Source organism: Pelodiscus sinensis, chromosome 13, assembly GCF_052426305.1.
Source record: "Pelodiscus sinensis isolate ZL-2025 chromosome 13, ASM5242630v1, whole genome shotgun sequence".
NCBI classification, from domain to species: domain Eukaryota; kingdom Metazoa; phylum Chordata; order Testudines; family Trionychidae; genus Pelodiscus; species Pelodiscus sinensis.
Window position 1 is genome coordinate 24,684,806 of NC_143064.1, and position 18,597 is coordinate 24,703,402.

At 39.1% G+C, this 18,597-nt stretch overlaps 1 protein-coding gene across 4 annotated transcripts in view; it reads right to left on the reverse strand.

Annotated features, from left to right (window-relative positions):
- Nucleotides 1-528: 528 nt before the first annotated feature.
- LOC102448690 (ubiquitin carboxyl-terminal hydrolase 12-like) overlaps nucleotides 529-18,597 on the reverse strand; it is a 45,116-nt gene continuing 27,047 nt past the window's right edge. For 2 of the 4 annotated variants that reach the window (XM_014580124.4, XM_006136174.5), the window contains 7 exons: nucleotides 16,717-16,930; nucleotides 15,402-15,628; nucleotides 13,952-14,028; nucleotides 12,660-12,743; nucleotides 11,804-12,001; nucleotides 8,408-8,486; nucleotides 529-2,987 (listed from right to left, as the gene is read on the reverse strand). In XM_014580124.4, coding sequence (XP_014435610.1) covers nucleotides 2,886-2,987; nucleotides 8,408-8,486; nucleotides 11,804-12,001; nucleotides 12,660-12,743; nucleotides 13,952-14,028; nucleotides 15,402-15,628; nucleotides 16,717-16,930 — 981 coding nt within the window. In that variant the 3' untranslated portion in view covers nucleotides 529-2,885. The remainder of the gene's footprint in view (nucleotides 2,988-8,407; nucleotides 8,487-11,803; nucleotides 12,002-12,659; nucleotides 12,744-13,951; nucleotides 14,029-15,401; nucleotides 15,629-16,716; nucleotides 16,931-18,597) is intronic. The other 2 variants (XM_025178024.3, XM_075940868.2) reach the window with 2 other exon arrangements.

Consider the following 18,597-nt stretch of genomic DNA (forward strand, 5'->3'; position numbering starts at 1 on the left):
AACAGGCAAAATTCCCGCTAAAAATCAATGGATGACTCATGCTAGAGTAAAATTTGACTCCATTTGCTCATTGCCAATATGTGACCTTCTATGGTAAGGAAGCAAATTCTGATGCTTTTGGGGAAGAGACAACCTTTCAAGTTACTATATAATTTACTTGTATATTCCTTATATTTTGACCTGAACTCATTAACTCTTATTCATCAAGTTTTCCCACTGAGTGAAGTGGGTTAAATCATGTTAAACTCTTCAGGGGAAGGGACTTCATCTTTGCTCATCAAATTCAAAGCACACGTATGGCACCAGGTACATTTTTAATCTCTGCTAATCTAGTGTTAACATAAGTGAAAAGGAAGTATTGAGCAGTGACGTCATGCAAAGTCCACCTTAGACAAAGAACTTAGTTCATAACCCTTCCTTTCCACAGCCTTTCCACAGCCTACCAATTAAACAGATATGCTCAGAAAATTATACCAACAGATATGCTCAGAAAATTAACATGAAATGAAGAAGAAAAGGGCCCTTAACGAAAGTGAACAAAACTAACCAATTACTTTTATTTTTCATCTTCAAGTGAGATTCACACCATTCAAGGAAAAACATTTGGGGCCATGTGCATGTGACCATACATGACCTTTATTGGAGACAGGTGGGGTCATTAATTATACAGAAGTAACATTATACCATTCTCTTCCAATTTAATCCCATTTAGTTTCTTTATAAATCTGTAGCAAAAGTGCACTTTTAACAGTTTTTCTTTTAATCTATAGTATATATCTTTCATATTATCTCTCTCAAATCAGGTATTTTATTTGTAAAAATGTATCACCAGATATACAAAATACATGTATAGTGTTCTACACCACTTTTTTGTATTTACTGTTTAGATTTGTTTTTTAAACTCAGTGTGTTCTCCTTTTTGCTAGAGTTACTGGTGGCATTTCTCTGAGTGTCACTATGCAGGGGCTCTGGGTTTTCCTGTAAATAAGGGGAGAGAATCCCTAACCAAGCGCAATTTTCACACAAGTAGGAATAACAAGATGACAAAAAATGTTTCACAGGTACTGATTAAATCTCTGAAAATGGAAAGTATTTTGCATAATAAAAATCAGGAACTGACCGTCCATACTTTTTCTCCTGGAAAAGGAGAGGTGGGAAGGAATGGAACCTGTACTCAATTAGAGTATGCTAATATTTACTAATTTCCATTTTAAAGCAAGTAATTAACTGCTAACAGGATATTTCCAGTTGTGAAAGGGAACAACAGATAATGAGCACAGCCACCATGAAGAACTGCATGTATGTGATGCGTTATCTTCAAGAGGACAATATTTTGGTAAAATATTTTATTTTATCTTGTAAAAATCACAGAATTGCATAAATGAAGTGTCCTCACAGATAAACACCAGTGTGTAATATGAAATGCTGTACTAAGACCAATAAGGTAGAAGACAGCTTTGGTGTTATTTAACAAGATGAAGAAAGGAAAATATCAATTTCCACTCATGGTTTAAAGCCAGCTATGACAAGCTTTGGCATTGTAACAAGACTTTTCAAATAAGAAAATTTCATAGGGTTTTCAGAGATTTCTCATAAATTCTCTTTAATCTTTTCTAATTATCCTTGAGATTATTCTACATATACGAGTAATGGGTAGTAATTTAAATCCAGTCTTCATAAGATTAACATACTTTTCCCCTGTTAAGCAAGGCCTATAGTGGCATATCAAAATCAGAGAACATTTTCAGGGGCAAATATTCCCATGTCAAAACTAACCATCAAGATGAAGAGGAACTCTTTGTAAGGTAGTGTTAACCTTTGTTCATTTTTTTCTTCCTTAATGGAAATTTCTTATTTCAAAGACTAGGAACAACTGGATTAGTTATGTAAATAATGCTTCCCTTGGTTAACTTTTCACAATTAGTGCTGCTTCTGTGTATTGTCATAGGCAGACACAATCCTGCATCCATTTACTATATACTGAATGAAATGCTGAACAGATCCTGTTTCAAAAGAGGGCACTTTTGGCTTATGTGATAGCTCCAAGAAATACTATAACTTTAAACTTTCTTTAACGACTGGTTGAAAGACATGCACTTTTAAAAGCTCAACTGTTTCTTTGCTCCCCTTGAATTTGCAGCAATGCAGCTTTGACTCAAACTTTTGCGGAAAAAATTAAAAAATACAACAGATTAGGTTGAGTATGGAAAAAAATTATATCTTCTGGAGGGGGCTAGAATAGTAAAAGTTAAAAATATACAAAAAAAAGAGTGCTATTAGTGTTATCTAAACCCAAGGTGATACATACTGAGGAAATTATAATGCTGCAGAACTAGCTTTTTGTCTACCTTTTTAAAAATTAGACTTGGCATTTCCAATATGTTTTAGCACTGTACTGTTTTGCATGTCTGAGTCATCAAATATATCCAGCAACTGGCTGCTGCTCATATCTTAAAATGTGTGTTCAGCTGACACAGAATATCAAAATCATTCTGCTAAAATACAGAAAAACGACGATGATAGATTTCAAGGTATAGCCTCAGGCTGACACTGAATGGTAAAGAATTCCACAATGCGACTTTCAAAACCTTTCTTCAGTTCTTGAACAAATAAGCAGCCAGGTTTCAAGTAGAGGTAACACAGATTTTGGAAGCTAGCAATGTTTAAAAAAGCCCAGAAAGAAAATCGGAGCAAAAGCTCTCCTTGTTATGGAAGTCAGCACTCCTCCTCCAAGAATGACAGAGGTAAACCTTTCTTCTCCCTGCTGGATCTCTCATGGTCCTACAGCAATGATGAGGAATTGTTTCTGCTGTCACTGATGTCCTACTTGGGACACAGCCTTGATCCCTTTTTTCTTTTATTTGTACACATTTATCATTTTAGTCTTAGTCTCTTGACTGGTAGAAGAGGATATATCCGGATTCTGAGTTTTTGGAAATGTCTGATGTTAACCCATAGAATTCTTCAATGGCCTGCGCATCAATTTTCTGTAATTCAATAAGACATGAAGATTAGACCCAGTCAAATAAATACTGAGCACCCTACTTCCCCCAAAGAAACACTATTTTCAATTTACTATATAGAAGGAATTGACGGAAAACTACTCAATATTAATACACTAATACATTAAACATTTCTTCAGTAGACTTGAACTGCTTGATTTAGAAAATATTAAATCAGGATCAATTTATAAGACTATCAGATCAAAAAATTAGTACGCTGTGAGGCTACAGTGTAGACATAAGGGTTCGACGAAGGCCTTCTCTAAAAATTCTAGCTGACATTCACCCTCAGCTCTTTCTACCAAGTTTTGGAGTCGCCACCTTCCTTTATCCAAAGCCATGCAGCCTATATGCAGATGAAAAATAGTTTGTTGTTAACACAGGACAATATCTCCACCAGATAATAAGAAGCGCATACAAACTTTCCAGTAAATTCAAAAGGCAGTTTAAATGACCTGCTGCCTTGCAGGAGGTTACTGGGGCTTAAGAAATGAAGAGGATTCCTGCACCACTGGAATCTACTACAATGTTGAGCAGTGAGAGGTTTAGAACCTCATGGGTATTTAAAAAGGCAAATAACTTCTTTTCAGTGCAGGCAGGAATAGATTTCTTGTCTATACATCAATTTAAAATTGAGAGAAAATTATTCCAGCAAAGCACGGCCAGATAAATGAGTTTTGCATTTTGCTCTCAAATCGGTGAGGTCAATGGTCATTATCTCCTGTGGTTGTGAACTCCATAGTCTTGGTCTATGTTCTGAGATGGAGTTGTTTCTCATTACTGATCAACAATTTCTTTGTTCCAGTGGAATACAGCTGTCCTGAAAGGTCAGCATCAGGAAGAGAAATCTCAGCCAGCAAAAGCTAATTCCATGTGAGACTGAATTTGATTCTGCAATCAATGGTGAGCCAAGTACAGAGAGTGAAACACTGGAATGAATGCTCATAGCCTGTGTTGCTAAGTAGAAAATGATTCCTTTAGTATTTTAAAAATACCTTTAGGTCACCCAATCCACAAGGATAAGATGACAACCTGAGGTGGAAAGCAGTCTAGAAACAAATGAAGTGACAATCTCCTCTACTATCCCTATGATAGAAGATTTGGGTACCAGAAATTCAGAATATCGCAGGGGAAAAGGGTCTTGGGATACCATAGAACCAAGATTCTTGGTCCAAAGAAAAAACTCTGCTTTAGTGGAGGAAGCAGGGAATGTTCTCTGCTTGACATGCAGAGGAGTCAAAGGAAGGCCCGAAGCTGAACTTCATCACTCCCAAAATGGCTATTAGTACAGAATAGGCAGAAGGTCCTATTACCAGTCTCTAGTATCAAAGAGTCTCTCAGAATGGATAGCATCTTAGTTCCAAGTTCATAGATCCATATGGAGTCAAATATTCTGGACAAAAATCATGGCCTCTGTTTCCATCTTTACACCTCAGTTCTGAGGGAGAGCGCAAAGGCACTGTGGCATTACAGTACTGGGGCCAAAGGGAGTATTCCCTCCTCAGATCAGGGTCTCCTGAGATTCAGACTTCCACATGGTAATAAGCAAGGAATAAAGGCTCAATGCTAACTATAACAAACTATCGGTTTAATGGTGTATCCAGAGCTGAGATTTCTGGTACATTTGGGCTCTCAAGGTTAAGGTAGCACAAAAGGTACTCTCTCAATATGCGCAACTCAGTGGGACATAGGAAGCATTATGTATGAAGCGCTCTTAAGGACATTTTTACATTCCAACAGGCATCATTGAAGCTGGTTTCCTTGACAGCCATCATCTGAAGTAAGTGGTACCCAGTACAGAGAAACACTGAAAACATATAGGGGTGAAACTAACAGTAATGACTCAACTTCACTATTCTAGCTATAATTAAAAGCAGGAGTATTTAGCAACAACAAAAAAATATAGCAAACAGAGAAGCAGCTAGAGCACGGGTGGGCAAGAGGCTGTCAGCAGACCAGATACGGCCCGCCAAGCCACCAGATCTGGCCTGCTGCCGCCTTGCCGGAATCCTTAGGCAGAGATCAGTTCCTGTTTTAAAAAGCCATCTGTTCTCCACTTGGTATGGCTAGGGACAGAGGAGGGAGACTTCTCATACTGTTCCCGCCCCCCAGCAAAATCTCTTAGGTCCCATTGGCCAATCTCTCAGTTTCTGGCCAATAAGAGCTGAGAATTTTTGCTGGGAGCAGGGGCAGTGTAGGAAGCCTTCTCCTTTCCTCCTCATCTTCCCTCCCCAATCCCTCTCATGCCTGGAGCGGAGCCACGTGGAGCTGCGAGCAACCTGCAGCAGATGGTCTGCTTCAGGTTTCTGCAGGTAAGTGCCTCCTAGCCAGAGCCTGCCTTTGGCACTTCAACACCTCCGTTCCCCAACTCTCCATTCCCCAACTCCTCCGTTCTGCCCCCTTCCCCCAGACATATATCCAAACCCTCTGCTCCCTCCTGCACCCTGATCTGGCACCTCAGTCTCCTGCCCCAGATCACAATCACCTCCTAGCCTCAGTCACATCCCAAAATCTTGCATCCCAGTCTCCTGCCCTAGATCACAACTGACTCCTTCACCCAAACTCCCTCCCAGATCTCATTCTCCCTGCTGCACCCCAATCCCTCACTCCAAGCTCCTTTCTGCACCCAACCTCTATCCCAGACCCCATATCTCCTCCATTAATATCCTGGAAGAGTGCAGCCCTCAACCACTTTCCAAAATCTTGGAATGGCCTCTCCATCAAAAATTATTGCCTACCCCTGAACTAGAGAAATCTACAGGGACTAAGGATGTAAAATCCCATTTAATCAGTTAACCGGTTAAATGTTATATTTAATTGGTTAACCTCTTAACCGGGATGGGTTTAGGGTTAGCCCCACAGTGTGGCGGGCTGCTCCAGCCAGGCCAGACCTGCTGGTTAACCATAACCGGTGACATCCATCTGGAAGCAGATGATAGCACTACAGCTCCATATATAATTGTTCACACTGAACAATCAATACCACAAAGGCACTTCCCTGCAGCCTCAACCACCAAAGCTTTCTAGATGTTTTCAGGTAAGAAACCGCATAGGGCACAGGCTGAACAAAGTGTGTTAATTTGTACAGATGATACCCATAGAACTACCAGTTTATTCCTTAGTATGTTTAAGTACAAGAGGGACAAATTGGTTTTCTGAACATTGCCTGCACAGCTTCAGCAATTGTTCTAATGGTCTGCTGTGGACGTGCTGGTCATAAAAATGTAAGCTGTCTGTGGGTGCACTCAGTTTTGAAGAGAATGTACACTACTTGCTTGTTTAGGTCAGTGCATTTCTTCCTCCCCCCCCCCCCCACACACCTTATGAGCAGGGGGCAACACACATTTGGTAAGTTGCCAGAAAGATGCAACAAACACAAAATGCAATTGGACGGTATACTATTTGAAACACGGAATGCATTATGTTGTGTGAAAAATCTAAAATTCCTTCAATTCATGCATTTCAAAATGCTCTGAAGTTCTGGAGAAAGTATACAGGACAAATAATCTATATTTTTCCCTAATTCTTTTCCCAGAAAACCTTTTATATGAATATTCAGAAGAGAGATAGTCATTCTAACAAAAAAAAAATACTCACAAAAATATTCACTAACTGATTCCATAATATAATTATCTGGGAGTTATGCAAACATTCTCTTCTGTTTAATTCAATTTAAATGCCAACCAACTTACCATGAAATCAAGTTTATTTCCACTACCTCACATTTTTACTATAACCTGGAAATATTTGTATCCAAGCACTGGGGGGAGAGAGGTTTCACATGCTGCCCCCACACCCAGCTGGTGACCCTTTGGGAGCTGAGAGATATTGCTGGAGGTGAGGGCAGTGCACAAAGCCCTCTTCCTCTTCCTGGAGCAGAGAGCCACAGGGCACAGCCAGCTGCTTAAAGTGATGTGGGGCTGCTCAGTACCTGAGGGTCCTGACAGGTCTGCCCACAAGCCATATCTTGCCCACCCCTGTTCTGATAGAAGCCTGATAAACTTGAAGCTCTCAGTTTTCAGCCAGCAGGAACAGAGAGATTTTTCTGGGGTTCAGAGGCAGCATGCAAAGCCTCCTCTCCCTCCTCCAGCACTTGGAGCAGAGAGCCATAGGGAGCAGCCAGCCATTTGGAGCAGCTTATGACTGCAGCAGGCAGGAAGCCTGCCTCGGGGTCCTATAGGGCTGCCAGCCAGGAGCCACCTAGGTAAGTGCCTATCAGCCCCCTCTCCCCCCAACTCCCTGCCCCAGGTCTCAACTCCCTCCCAGACCTTATACCTCCTCCTACAATCCTTCCCCAGGCCAGAATCCCCTCCTGCTTCCATATCCTCTCCCAGACCCTGTACTTCAATCCCCTGTTCCAGATCACACCCCCCTTCCTTCATCCAAACTCCCTCTAAGATCCCATAACCCCTCCAGTTCCCCGTTCTCCCTTCTGGACCCAACCTCTATCCCAGACCCCACAACTCCCCCATAGAAATATGGCATGGAAGACATTGACTGAAAATATATAACATGATAACTATTTTATGGCCTCTTTATAAATCATACATGTTTTTAAAGGGACTATCTTGGTGTATTACCAATCAGAGTTTGGACTAATTTTAAGGAGTGATCTAAAAAAGACTAAAAGATAAACTTTTATCTTTTTTTACAACATAGCTCAATGGGAGATGCAACAAAATGCTACCACCTGTTCAGAATTTTTTGTGCATAAAATGCAATGTTTGCAGATAGGTATGTGTATGTGTTTAGATACGCACAAACAATTTATAGGCAAGGTATTTTGTGGAGTACAAAATAAGTTTATTTTAGCTAGAGTATATATAAAAACTCTACTAAAGATAAAAAATCCTATGGATATCTTCAGTATCTAACTATTCATGTGCTCACAACTCTCTGATTTTTAACTCTTGCCACAGTTTTTGCTACCTGTCAGTGGCAAAAATCAAGAATTCTTCCTTTTACATACACTTAGGCCTATAAAAAAAGATGAAAAGGTGTTTAAATTCAGTGTTGAGCTACAGCCATCAGAAATATTTAGAATCAAGCCACTGACTTTAGAAAGCCAACAAATCTCAAGAGAGAGCCCGCGATATAGGAAAAAATACCCTTGTGTTTTACATTCTTAAAAAGACAGTTGTGGTTATATCAAATACATGTCATCCTCATTCTGCTGAGCGACTAATGTAGCCCCTCAGGTGAGTGTGGTTCTACATGTCAATTCTACATACACCAACCTGCCTCTGAAGAGTCCAGAACTTGACAAGGATGCTCCTGCAGATTGTGTTATAAATTTCTTTAATGGATGCAAATCAAATCCTAGATACTGAAATAGGATCCCTGCAGACAGCCAGAAAAAGGCACCGTCTACTCTGTCACAACATAAAAGCAGTCTGCATACCTACCTCTACAATGTCGTCATCAAACAGCAACCAAAAGCCATGGCTCTTCACTATGGTGATATAATGGCCACGGTTTGGACCACTGCCAGAAAAAAGATTAAAGATTTATTACTCTGATTCCTACATATGAAAAGCAAAACATTTGTAACTAACTCAAGCTATTATGGGTGGACCTGGTAGTGCCACTCACAGTTAAGGTTCACCAGAAATTTCCAGTGTAAGACCTTATTTTCAATTGCCTATAACTTTGCCAATCCTTTTCAGGCCGGGTATCCAGCTTTACTTAAAAGCAAATAAAATAAAATTTCAGCAAAAATGGTTTGGCCATTTTTGAGAATGAAATTAAGGATATTTTGTGTTCTGCCCATGTTATAAAATCCATATACTGGTCTGGGTGAGAAGCTCTAGGGCCTCTCTGCTTTTGGACCAAGGACTTGATATTTAGTAACACGGATGTGTCATTTGTGATTCTCATGAAAAAATATCCAAATCAGCCAAGTTACAAACCTTTGTGTGGAAAAAAATCTTAGTTTATGCTTGTTTAATAGAGACTTGTTAGAGCAGTGGTCCCCAACGCAGTGCCCGTGGGTGCCATGGCACCTACCAGGGCATTTGCGTGTGCCCACCAAGTGACCAGGGCCGGCCACACCATTCTTGCGCCCCGGTCCTCAGGTGTGCGGCACCAGCCCTGGGTGCGTGGCTCATGCGCAGCGTTGGCCCCAGGTGTGCGGCGCATGTGCGGTTTTGGCCCCGGGCGCGCAGAGCATGAGCGGTCCCACCCCCGGCAGTCCCAAAACATTGGGGACCACTGTGTTAGAGTTTAAGAGCTACAGTCTCTGAAGATTTCAGCTGTATTGAGAATGTGTCAGACCAGGGCTGCAGCACTCAGCTAGACTTTCTGTGCAATTGCTGCTGTCTGTTGTTGTGGCACCATCACCAGAACTGATTGCAGAGAGACCCTCTCTTGGGTGCTCTCAGTACTCTGCTGTTGAAAGGATGGAGGTGAAACTGCCAGACCCAAATACAGAGTGAAAAGAGCCAAACCAGATGAATAAGGGTGGCAAAGGAAGTAGACTGGGCCAAGGAATTTTGGGGGGTATAACAACATATATCAGAACTAGGTAAGCCACAGACTGTGGACCTCAGACAGTGAGGGAACAAGTTAAGGATAAAACAAAAAACAAACACAAAATATCACAGCTTTTACAAAATATTTTACTACATAAGGGGAAAGTGAATCTGTAGCCGCATTCAGTGTTATAAACGTGATAAAATTAACACAATTTCTGTTTTAGAATGAAGCCTTTTTTGTTTAGAGTGGGTAAATTAAAGTGAAGTTTCCAAGGCAAAGTATTCTATTTACGGAATAAATTTGTATCTGTTCTTTCCTGATACATTAAGTTCCAGCCTGATAAAAGTTTAATATTGAGCTACAGAATGCTTTAAAAAAGCATTTACAAAGTAGTAGCTCTAGAGCACAACTGCTGACCCTTTCCATAAGACAAAATCATACTACATGCCATTTCTATATTGAATTACTGAAGGTTATAGTCATGCTTATTGTGTGTCACCGATAGCAAACTGCAGATCCAGCCTTTGAAACACGAGAGGGTTAGGATAGGATCCTTTCTTTTGCATCATCAATAAGTTGTATGACAATGTATGTCAGAACTATATCATAATATCTCGTGGATTAGAAATTTACATAAATTCAACAAACGCCAGCATAAGCGAGTTTTGTTGACTCTCTAATAGCAACACTGATATTTGGAATCATTCTATAGACCTTATGCTAGACTTTTTAATATTTACGCTCCACCCCAAAAAAAACCTCTCAACCATCTCATCCTCAGGCTTGCTCTAATCTGAAGCATAATTACTGCTTAGTTATTTTGGTCAGTGTTGTAAAAAACCCCATACTCCAACCAGCTATGCTGACCGAAGTGGTTTTCTTTTGATGTAGCTAGCTTTGTTCGCAGAGGTGGTATCCTTACACTAAGGGCATGTCTACACTAGGAAATTATTTCAAAATAACTAAATTTGAAATAACTCCCAAAAGAACCATTTCAAAATAAGCTTATTTCCTGAAGAAAGCAGGAGTACAGATTTCAAAATAACCAGCCCATTAATTTGAAATAATGGGTTTGTTAGGGATGTTAAATTTCGATTAATCAACTAATTTCCATCGACCACTCAATTAGTCGATAAGAGGTAGAGTGAGGCGCTAGCCATCCCCACTGCTCTTCTGCCTTTTAAATGCCTCGCAGGGGCTCCTGCTACATTTCAAAGGGAGAGGCAATGTGGGGAACGTGGGACGAGTAGGGACTCAAGCAGTCCCCGCTCACCTGGGGTTCCATCTCTTCCTTTGAAATGTAGCATGAACCATGTGGGGCTCTTGTTACACTTCAAAAGGAGAGGCACAGCAGTCTCACTCACTTCCCCACCGCGCCTCTACTTTCCCTGCCTGCTCCCACCCCCAAAATGTGTTGGGGGGGGGGGGACTGGCTTTTAAGCTGGCTCCCCACGGCTCCAGCTCCCCCCTCCTTTGCTGCCTCTCTCTGATAGAGGCAGCGAGGGTGTAAGCGCCCTGGTCAAGTTACTACTCGACTACCTTATAACCATATGCTTATCTGGTAACTGACACGTCACTTACATCCCTAGTGTGAACGTGCCACTTATTATTTTGAAATGGGGGATTATTTTGAAATAATTCCCGTGTGTAGACCAGGACTAACAGAAAAACCTCTTCTGTTGGCATAGGTTGTGTCTAAATGGCTATACCAGCTTAGCTGTGCAAGTACAATCTCAACACAGTGTAAACATACCCCATTTTTTACTTCTGTGAATAACATTTGATCTTCTCTTACACAATGCACTAAGACACAATGCACTAAGTTTTCTATTTGCACCAAGTTTTTAAAATCAAATATTTGTTCATCAATTCTTTTAATTACGTTTTAAATGTGCTGGATCAACATTGTGCAGCAGTTGATCTTAAAATCAGTAATACACAATTTAACCACTTGGTGGCACCAATTTCATAAAAAGCTTTGTAATGATCTAGCAAGTAGCAACATATAAATTGATTTTATTTTGATAACTTTTTTTTCAAGAATTGCTTTATTTCATTTACACCTTCCTGGAAGCTTTAGTATGCTTTAAAGCTTTATAGAAGAACAAGGCTGAGACTGCACACAATGGAAAAATAGGTTGAAAATATTTTCCAAAAAATGTTAAAATGTAAAAACATTTTCATTCTTTCAGTTGATTAGCTTAGATGTTGCTGAGATTTTTCTACATGGTCAGCTGTTGAGGTGGTATAGAGAATTAGATGAATGACCAGGTGACATAATTTTCATGGAAACTTAATTTAATACTCAGAAAGCATAGGAGACATACCTGCCACAATGAACAACTACAGCCACAAGGTCATACATTCTGTCAGGGTTTGTAGCATCTCCTGAAGTATTAAAGAGCCGAAGTTCCAAAGGAAAGACTACACGGTAAGAAAGTTTGGTGTATCGATGCAGCTGGTCCATGTATTTGAACCTTTTTAAGTGCAGAGCTAGAATCATAGGCAACTTCTTCACTCTCATTCTGGATCATAAAATACATTAAACAAGGAACAGCATATTGGAAAAAAAACCTTAAATAAGATAAACCTTTTAAGAAAAATAATTTGAATTTGTGTATAAATGATTCAAAAAAGTTTCATTCGAAATTCAGTTTTAATGAAAATGGTCTATGAAGAGTTGCTTTTTGTACAAGAATTCTGGTGCAAGTGGGAAAGATTTATAGTGCAACTGGCAATCACATGCAAGACAGCTGCTTGTCTACATTGAAATCTTTTACCATAGCAGAAAAAGTGAAAGACAGACTAAACCTCTGCCCTTTTGGACTGGCTGCTATTAACTAAGAAATGAGAAAAACAGATTTTCTACAATATCTGTGGCTGAAGGGGGAAACATTCTGGAGGCTTCAAACTGATTACAACTAACAGGGGAAAAGGAGTGATGTCCGGAAGTTCTTTAGGAGAGAAATGTGAAACTTATCTTTTTGGGTCTCCTCTGATTAAAAGAGCTGCTCCAAATGTATAATTTTCCCTTATACTTCCCCACACACATATCCCCCATCTAGAATGCAAGTTGTTTTGTTGTATCAAAGAATTGCCACTGGAATAACAACATACATTTAAACAAATATCTGCCATGGGCAGGAGAGAACATTAACATTTTCTAGCATATCTTAACCGTACCTTTTCTGTGCTTCCTGTTTACTGCGACACTGCTCACAGTAGTATTTATATTCACTACATAAAGTCTCAGTATTACTGAACCCCCTGTGGAAGTTGAGAGAAAAAAAAGAGAATTACAAGCATGTGGGAACCTTAGTCAAGCCATGTACTCATCATGTTACCACTCTGCTATCAATAGAAAAGAAATATACCAAAGATGAAGATTTCTCTCTCAAACAAGAATACCTCCAACCACTGGTTTTAATCACACCAGCCCCAGTTCCCTGTTATGGGATCTAAGCTTCCAGCTGAAGAAATGTGGATATGACTTCTTTCAGAAAATGAGCTGGCCAGCATTTGATCATGAATCAAACAGAGAGAAGAGAGAACACACAGCAGTGTAGGCTGCCATGCTTTTGGTTGTATCTACATTTGGTTGTACAATTATCTACAATTATCATTCCTCTTGTGTGATATTTGGGGGTGAACAAAAATTAACAGTTATCAACACTTGACCTTAATTTGCCCATAAAGCACATAATGCTTGCCAGAGATGTTGTGAAGACCAGGACTTTAACAGGGGTCAAAAAAGAACTAGATACATTCATGGAGGTTAGGTTCATCAACGGGTATTAGCTAGGATGGATAGGAATGGTGTCTCTAGTCTCTGTTTGACAGAGGCTGGAAATAGATAACAGGAGAGGGATCACATGGTGATTACTTGTTCTGATCACTCCCTCTGGGGCATCTGGCACTGGCCACTGTTGGGGACAGATGGACCTTTGGTTGTTCTCTTATGTACTAACGACACACATGCACCTCATTCATCATTAGTGTCGATATCAGCTATTAAGGAACCAGCTCTCAGGGACACATCTGGCACAGTGCTGGGTTAATAAGCTTGGACTTTGACAGGCTATCAGAGAGTGAATTCTAGAGCAGAAAGGTCTTCAACAGGAATGCCATGTTGCCTGCCCTTGGAAGCTCAAGCCCTCTTTGTCAAAGAGCAGGAACATTTCAGCAAAATGCAGCAGTAAAGTGACAAAGCAGAAATATTTTGAAAACAAACATGAATACTTAGTTTTAACAGAATATGAACATATGAAGTAGTATTACAACTTCATAAGACAATTAAATGGATAATTCTTACTCTTTTGGTAAAACAGTTTCTATATAACAGAATCTTGAGCAGAAAGTATTAGTTTATGGCAAGCTTGGGTTCTAAACTGCTACACAACTGAATATCTAAAGTAGCCACTCCATTCAGAATATGTGCCTATGCGCATCTTCCAACCAGATTCTTTTTAATTTACCTTAGGCAGTGCGTAATTGATGTATTTTGTTCCACATCAACCGAGAGATCCAGGAAGTCCTCATCTTTGCTACTAACCTTAAAAAAACAAACAAACCCAAAAACAAATACTTCATTGAGGCTTACAATCTGTCAGGTATAGAATTGCTTTAAGTCCCCGAAATGCTACAGACGTTGTGACTGCAAGTAGGAAGTTACTGCATTTATACATTCATCAAATCCTGAAAGTGGCCATTTCCTGCACTATTCAAGAACTGTTCAAGCAATCCAAAGTGTCGTTGTAGTCCAAAAAGAGACTATGTAAAAAAGGAACTTCCTTGTACAACATCTCTTCCCCATGTGCCTGTAAGTCACATCTGCTTATTTTACTTACAAAACAAAGCTATTAGTGACAGCTCTCAGGCGGCTAGGCAGGCTTTAAATGGATTCCATTTCACTTTGTACAGAAATACACTTATCTGCCATATTTCATACTCTTTAATACTGGGGAGAATACAAGAGACAGCAAAAGCTGGATTTTCAGATGCAGGGGTGAGTGCGTGAGTACGCTTGGCCATTACAAAAACAATCTTTTGACTTGTGAGCTAATCACATTTAGTCTCAAAATCCCTGAGAAAGAACCACATTTAGTGCCTTTTTTAGAAAGTCCATTCTTAGAGCATAACCATAGTTCACATTTAGAAGGCTGACAAGTATTTAGAGCTATTTGAATAAGTGTTGCTATCCAACATCATAACAATTTTTCTTTTCCTCCCAATAGGGCTTTCATTTGTTTGAAATACTGTTACACCAATGATTACATGGCTAAGTACAGATTCCCAGCCCAAAAGTGGTTCTTTCAATTTTAGTCTCTCTTGTACTTTTCATTCTCAACACAGTAATTATGGATCAATAACAAGAAATGCAATCTTTTTACTTGAAAATAAGTGGTTACAACACAAATTCAGCAGTACCTTTCCCAAACCTGAAAATATGGTCTGTGGTAGCTCAGAACCTTGTCTCTTTTATCAAGAGAAGTTGGTCCAATAAGAAGTATTACCTCACTTTTGTGTCTGCAATATCCTGACACAAACCTGGCTAGAACACCACTGCAAATTCAGTTATTGGATATTAAGTAAATAATGAGTAATTCTCATGGAAACACAACAGACTGTCACAAGAAATTACAACAGGACAAGATGGAGGCTCCTATCAGCCAGCTGCAAACTACTTTGTTGAAAACAGGGATGGGGAAGGAAAGGAAACATCACTTTTACTAAGAAACATACCTTAATAAATACTAGTCTGAATGGACAGCTGATACAATCATAAAATAGGTTAGATTCAATTTTTAATAAAAAAATATTTAATTTCATCTACCCTTATAAATAAAAAAAATTGTTTTGAATTAGGGAAAATGGTCCAGTGCTTTTAAAAATCAAATAAAGAAATGTTTTGTTTTTTCAACATACAGCTTCACAGTTAAGACATCTGGTTTCGTTGGTTAGTGTTCCTTGGAAGATTTCATGGACCCATGTCAAATCAGTCTTGTCTCCTTCCTCGCTCTCAATACTGCCATTCTGGAGTTTGCCATTCTGTTTCTCCTGTTTCTTCTCTTCTTGTAGTAAGTCAGCAATAGTGTTTAGTAAATAGTTCAGGAATTCATGTGCATCTTGCTGCATATAATTATCAAATAACTCTAGAAAGGAAATGCAAAAGGTTTGGGAGAATGAAAGAGCATAACATCAACAACAATACAGTATTGTTAAAGCATAAACTTTATAAGGCCATTCTGCTCTCACAAGGCACTGCACATTCTTCCCTTTCTTCTATAATTTTTTACATTCTTTTAGCCACTGCTATTAGTTAACGGTATTTAACTCTCTAAATCATTTCAGTATACACCATGTTAAAGATGCTATAGGGAACAGAGATGTATTCTGTAATTCTAGCAACAGACGGTAAGGACTTTGGTTTATTCTTTACTACTTACTTCTTGGATCCCAGGAGGAAGGCAACCTTCCAAAAGTTAAACAAACACCTTAAGGGAGGCTGGCCTGGCAAACATGTAAAATTGGTTTACATGGATTCTTTTGCCAGGTGAGGCTAAAATGAGGAAGATCAAATGTGACGTCCAATATCCTACCTCAAGAGGAAAGTGAAAAACGCCTATAATAGTAAATAAATTATATCTTTTTAAGCCCGATCAGAAATTATAAATTAGAACGCATAAGGGCTCTTCACAACTAGTCCCGGGAAATAATCATGGATTCTCAATGCAAGCTGAGAAACTGATTACTCGTTACTTTTTTTCTGACCTGAAAACAGGAGGGGGGAGAGAGTGCATCTTTAAGCCACCTCTGAGCCTTCCAAATCTGGCCTTCATTATTTGTGTACCTAGTTCATGGGATAAATTAAAGCACTGCCAGTGATGCTCAATTGTCATGGCTTCTTACAAATCTCTATATTAGCATTATACTGGAACAGAATCGCCAGGGCACCAAGAGCTCTGGGTCCCCTTTTCTTTACATGTTTGGTCTACAACAGGATGGAATCTCACCTCAACTGTTGATACTTTACAGGGACCATACACACTCTTTATGCTACAGTACACTAGTGGTGAAATACACAACACAAACTGGGGCATGAACTTTTCAAAATCCGGTTAGTAAAACTTGCCAAAGGTTAGTCAATAGATACACTTGAAAAGAGTTCTAGTTACTTTAAATATCCAGTCTCAATATTTTAATACTGAAATCTAATCAGGTACTTCAATTATTCATTTACCATTTTCTTTCCTCAAGCGGGAAATAAATTTCTTGGGCGGGATGACCCCCACCTTCTTCTTTTGTGTGGCAATGCTGTTGAAGAGATCGGAGAGGCATGTAAGGAGACTTTCCTTCTTCCGCGGCTGGACCTTATATGCCAAAACTTTTTCCCGAAATGGACGACAAAAATAAAGTGCCTGTAGGACTGAGTTGCAGTAGCAGGTATTGCCAAACTGGTTAAAACAGAACAAGACATATGTTCCCATTATTACTTCTGTTAAAAAGAAACTAAAAAAAAAAAGTCACCGAAGTCGCTAAGGACAAACAACAAAGGGATAAAAAACTAAAACATGGAAAAATATTTTTATGAAGTTAAAAAAAAAAAAACAGACCATGACAACTACTTTCCTAATTGAGACATTCCAGCTTGCAATGCAGGAAACCTAAATCACAACAGCATGAGAACAAAAAATTGAAAGATCATGACAGTGTCTCTGAACAGCGTAAACTGCAATAACATAAATAGTGAAAAATTAGAATTTTTAAAATTTTATATAAAGTTATATGATTAAGGAAGGCTTTCTGCATAACATTTCAGCATGATAGGCCTTCTCTCTCTCTATCCAAATGTTGGTGTTCTGAGTAATCATTTATTGTGAAGCTACTGAGAACAGACATTTGTAGTTCTGGCAAAGCAACAGACTGATGACCTTTCAAATTAAATATCCATATGTTAACTAAAGAAGAAACCTATTTTTATGGAAGATGTTGCTATGGGCCTTTAAAAAAACCTGTTATAAGCAGGTATCTTCAGTAGTTATAGTAAGGAATGTTCATAGTACTAGGAGCATCTTACTAACATAAAAAAGTAAAAGGAAACATTGAACAGATGCTTTCTGAATTTGCATAATTTATGACTCCAAACAAATTTTAAATAAATAAAAAGGCCCATCAATTAAGATTTTGTTAAAAGTTACTTTGGGACAGAATTTGATAAACCTTCAAGGGGCTTCATTTTCAGAAAATGGGCATGCAAAAGCTAGGTCAACAGAATCAATAGTCACCATTTCATATCTTGGCCATAATTCCCAACATTATGAAAGTATGAAAGTAAAAATGAAAGTAAACAGACAAAATTGCTTTTCATCTTGGAAGCACAGCTAGTGTGCAAGCAAATTTTCTCCAAGTTTTAATTACCACAATGCTTTATCCAAGACCTTATCTAAAATCAGGGATGTGAACAGGTATCAGGTTAACCTTTTACCACCCAGCAAACATCATGGCAGGCTGGGGCTGCTCCAGCCAGACTAGAGAGGTCCCCTGCCCGGGATCCCGCTTAAGCAGTTGACTAGTTAAACCCTAACATTTAACTGGTTAACTGATTAAATGGGATTTTACATCCCTATATAAAATAGACCTGAATTATAGTATCTGGGTAAATTGGGACAAGCAACTTATACCTTTTAGAAAGCAAGAATCAACAATGGTACCTATTAATGAGTTGTTAGTATGTGTTGTGGATCAAATGGGAAATTTTAGCTGTTTAACAACAGCTAAACATCAAACAATTAGCCAGTATTTCAAGGGATTGAACTAATACTAGTGGAGTTTCATTTGGATCATAACACTCATCAATTTAAAGGTGGAATGACTGACAAGAAGAGCAGCTGGGTGTAATAGAACAGATTCTCCATTATAGGTACTAAAGCAGTACTGCTTTCTCCCACTTCCTGTGTAACTATGTTTCTCTAATACCTCTATCAAACTTACCAAGTGTCTGGATCAATGCAATTGTTATCATGTCTGCAAATTTTTTCTTCTGCGGTAATTTGCAAAAGCAACCAACATAGTTAATTAATCAAGAGGAGGGCTATATGTATGGGAATAATCAAATGGGTGT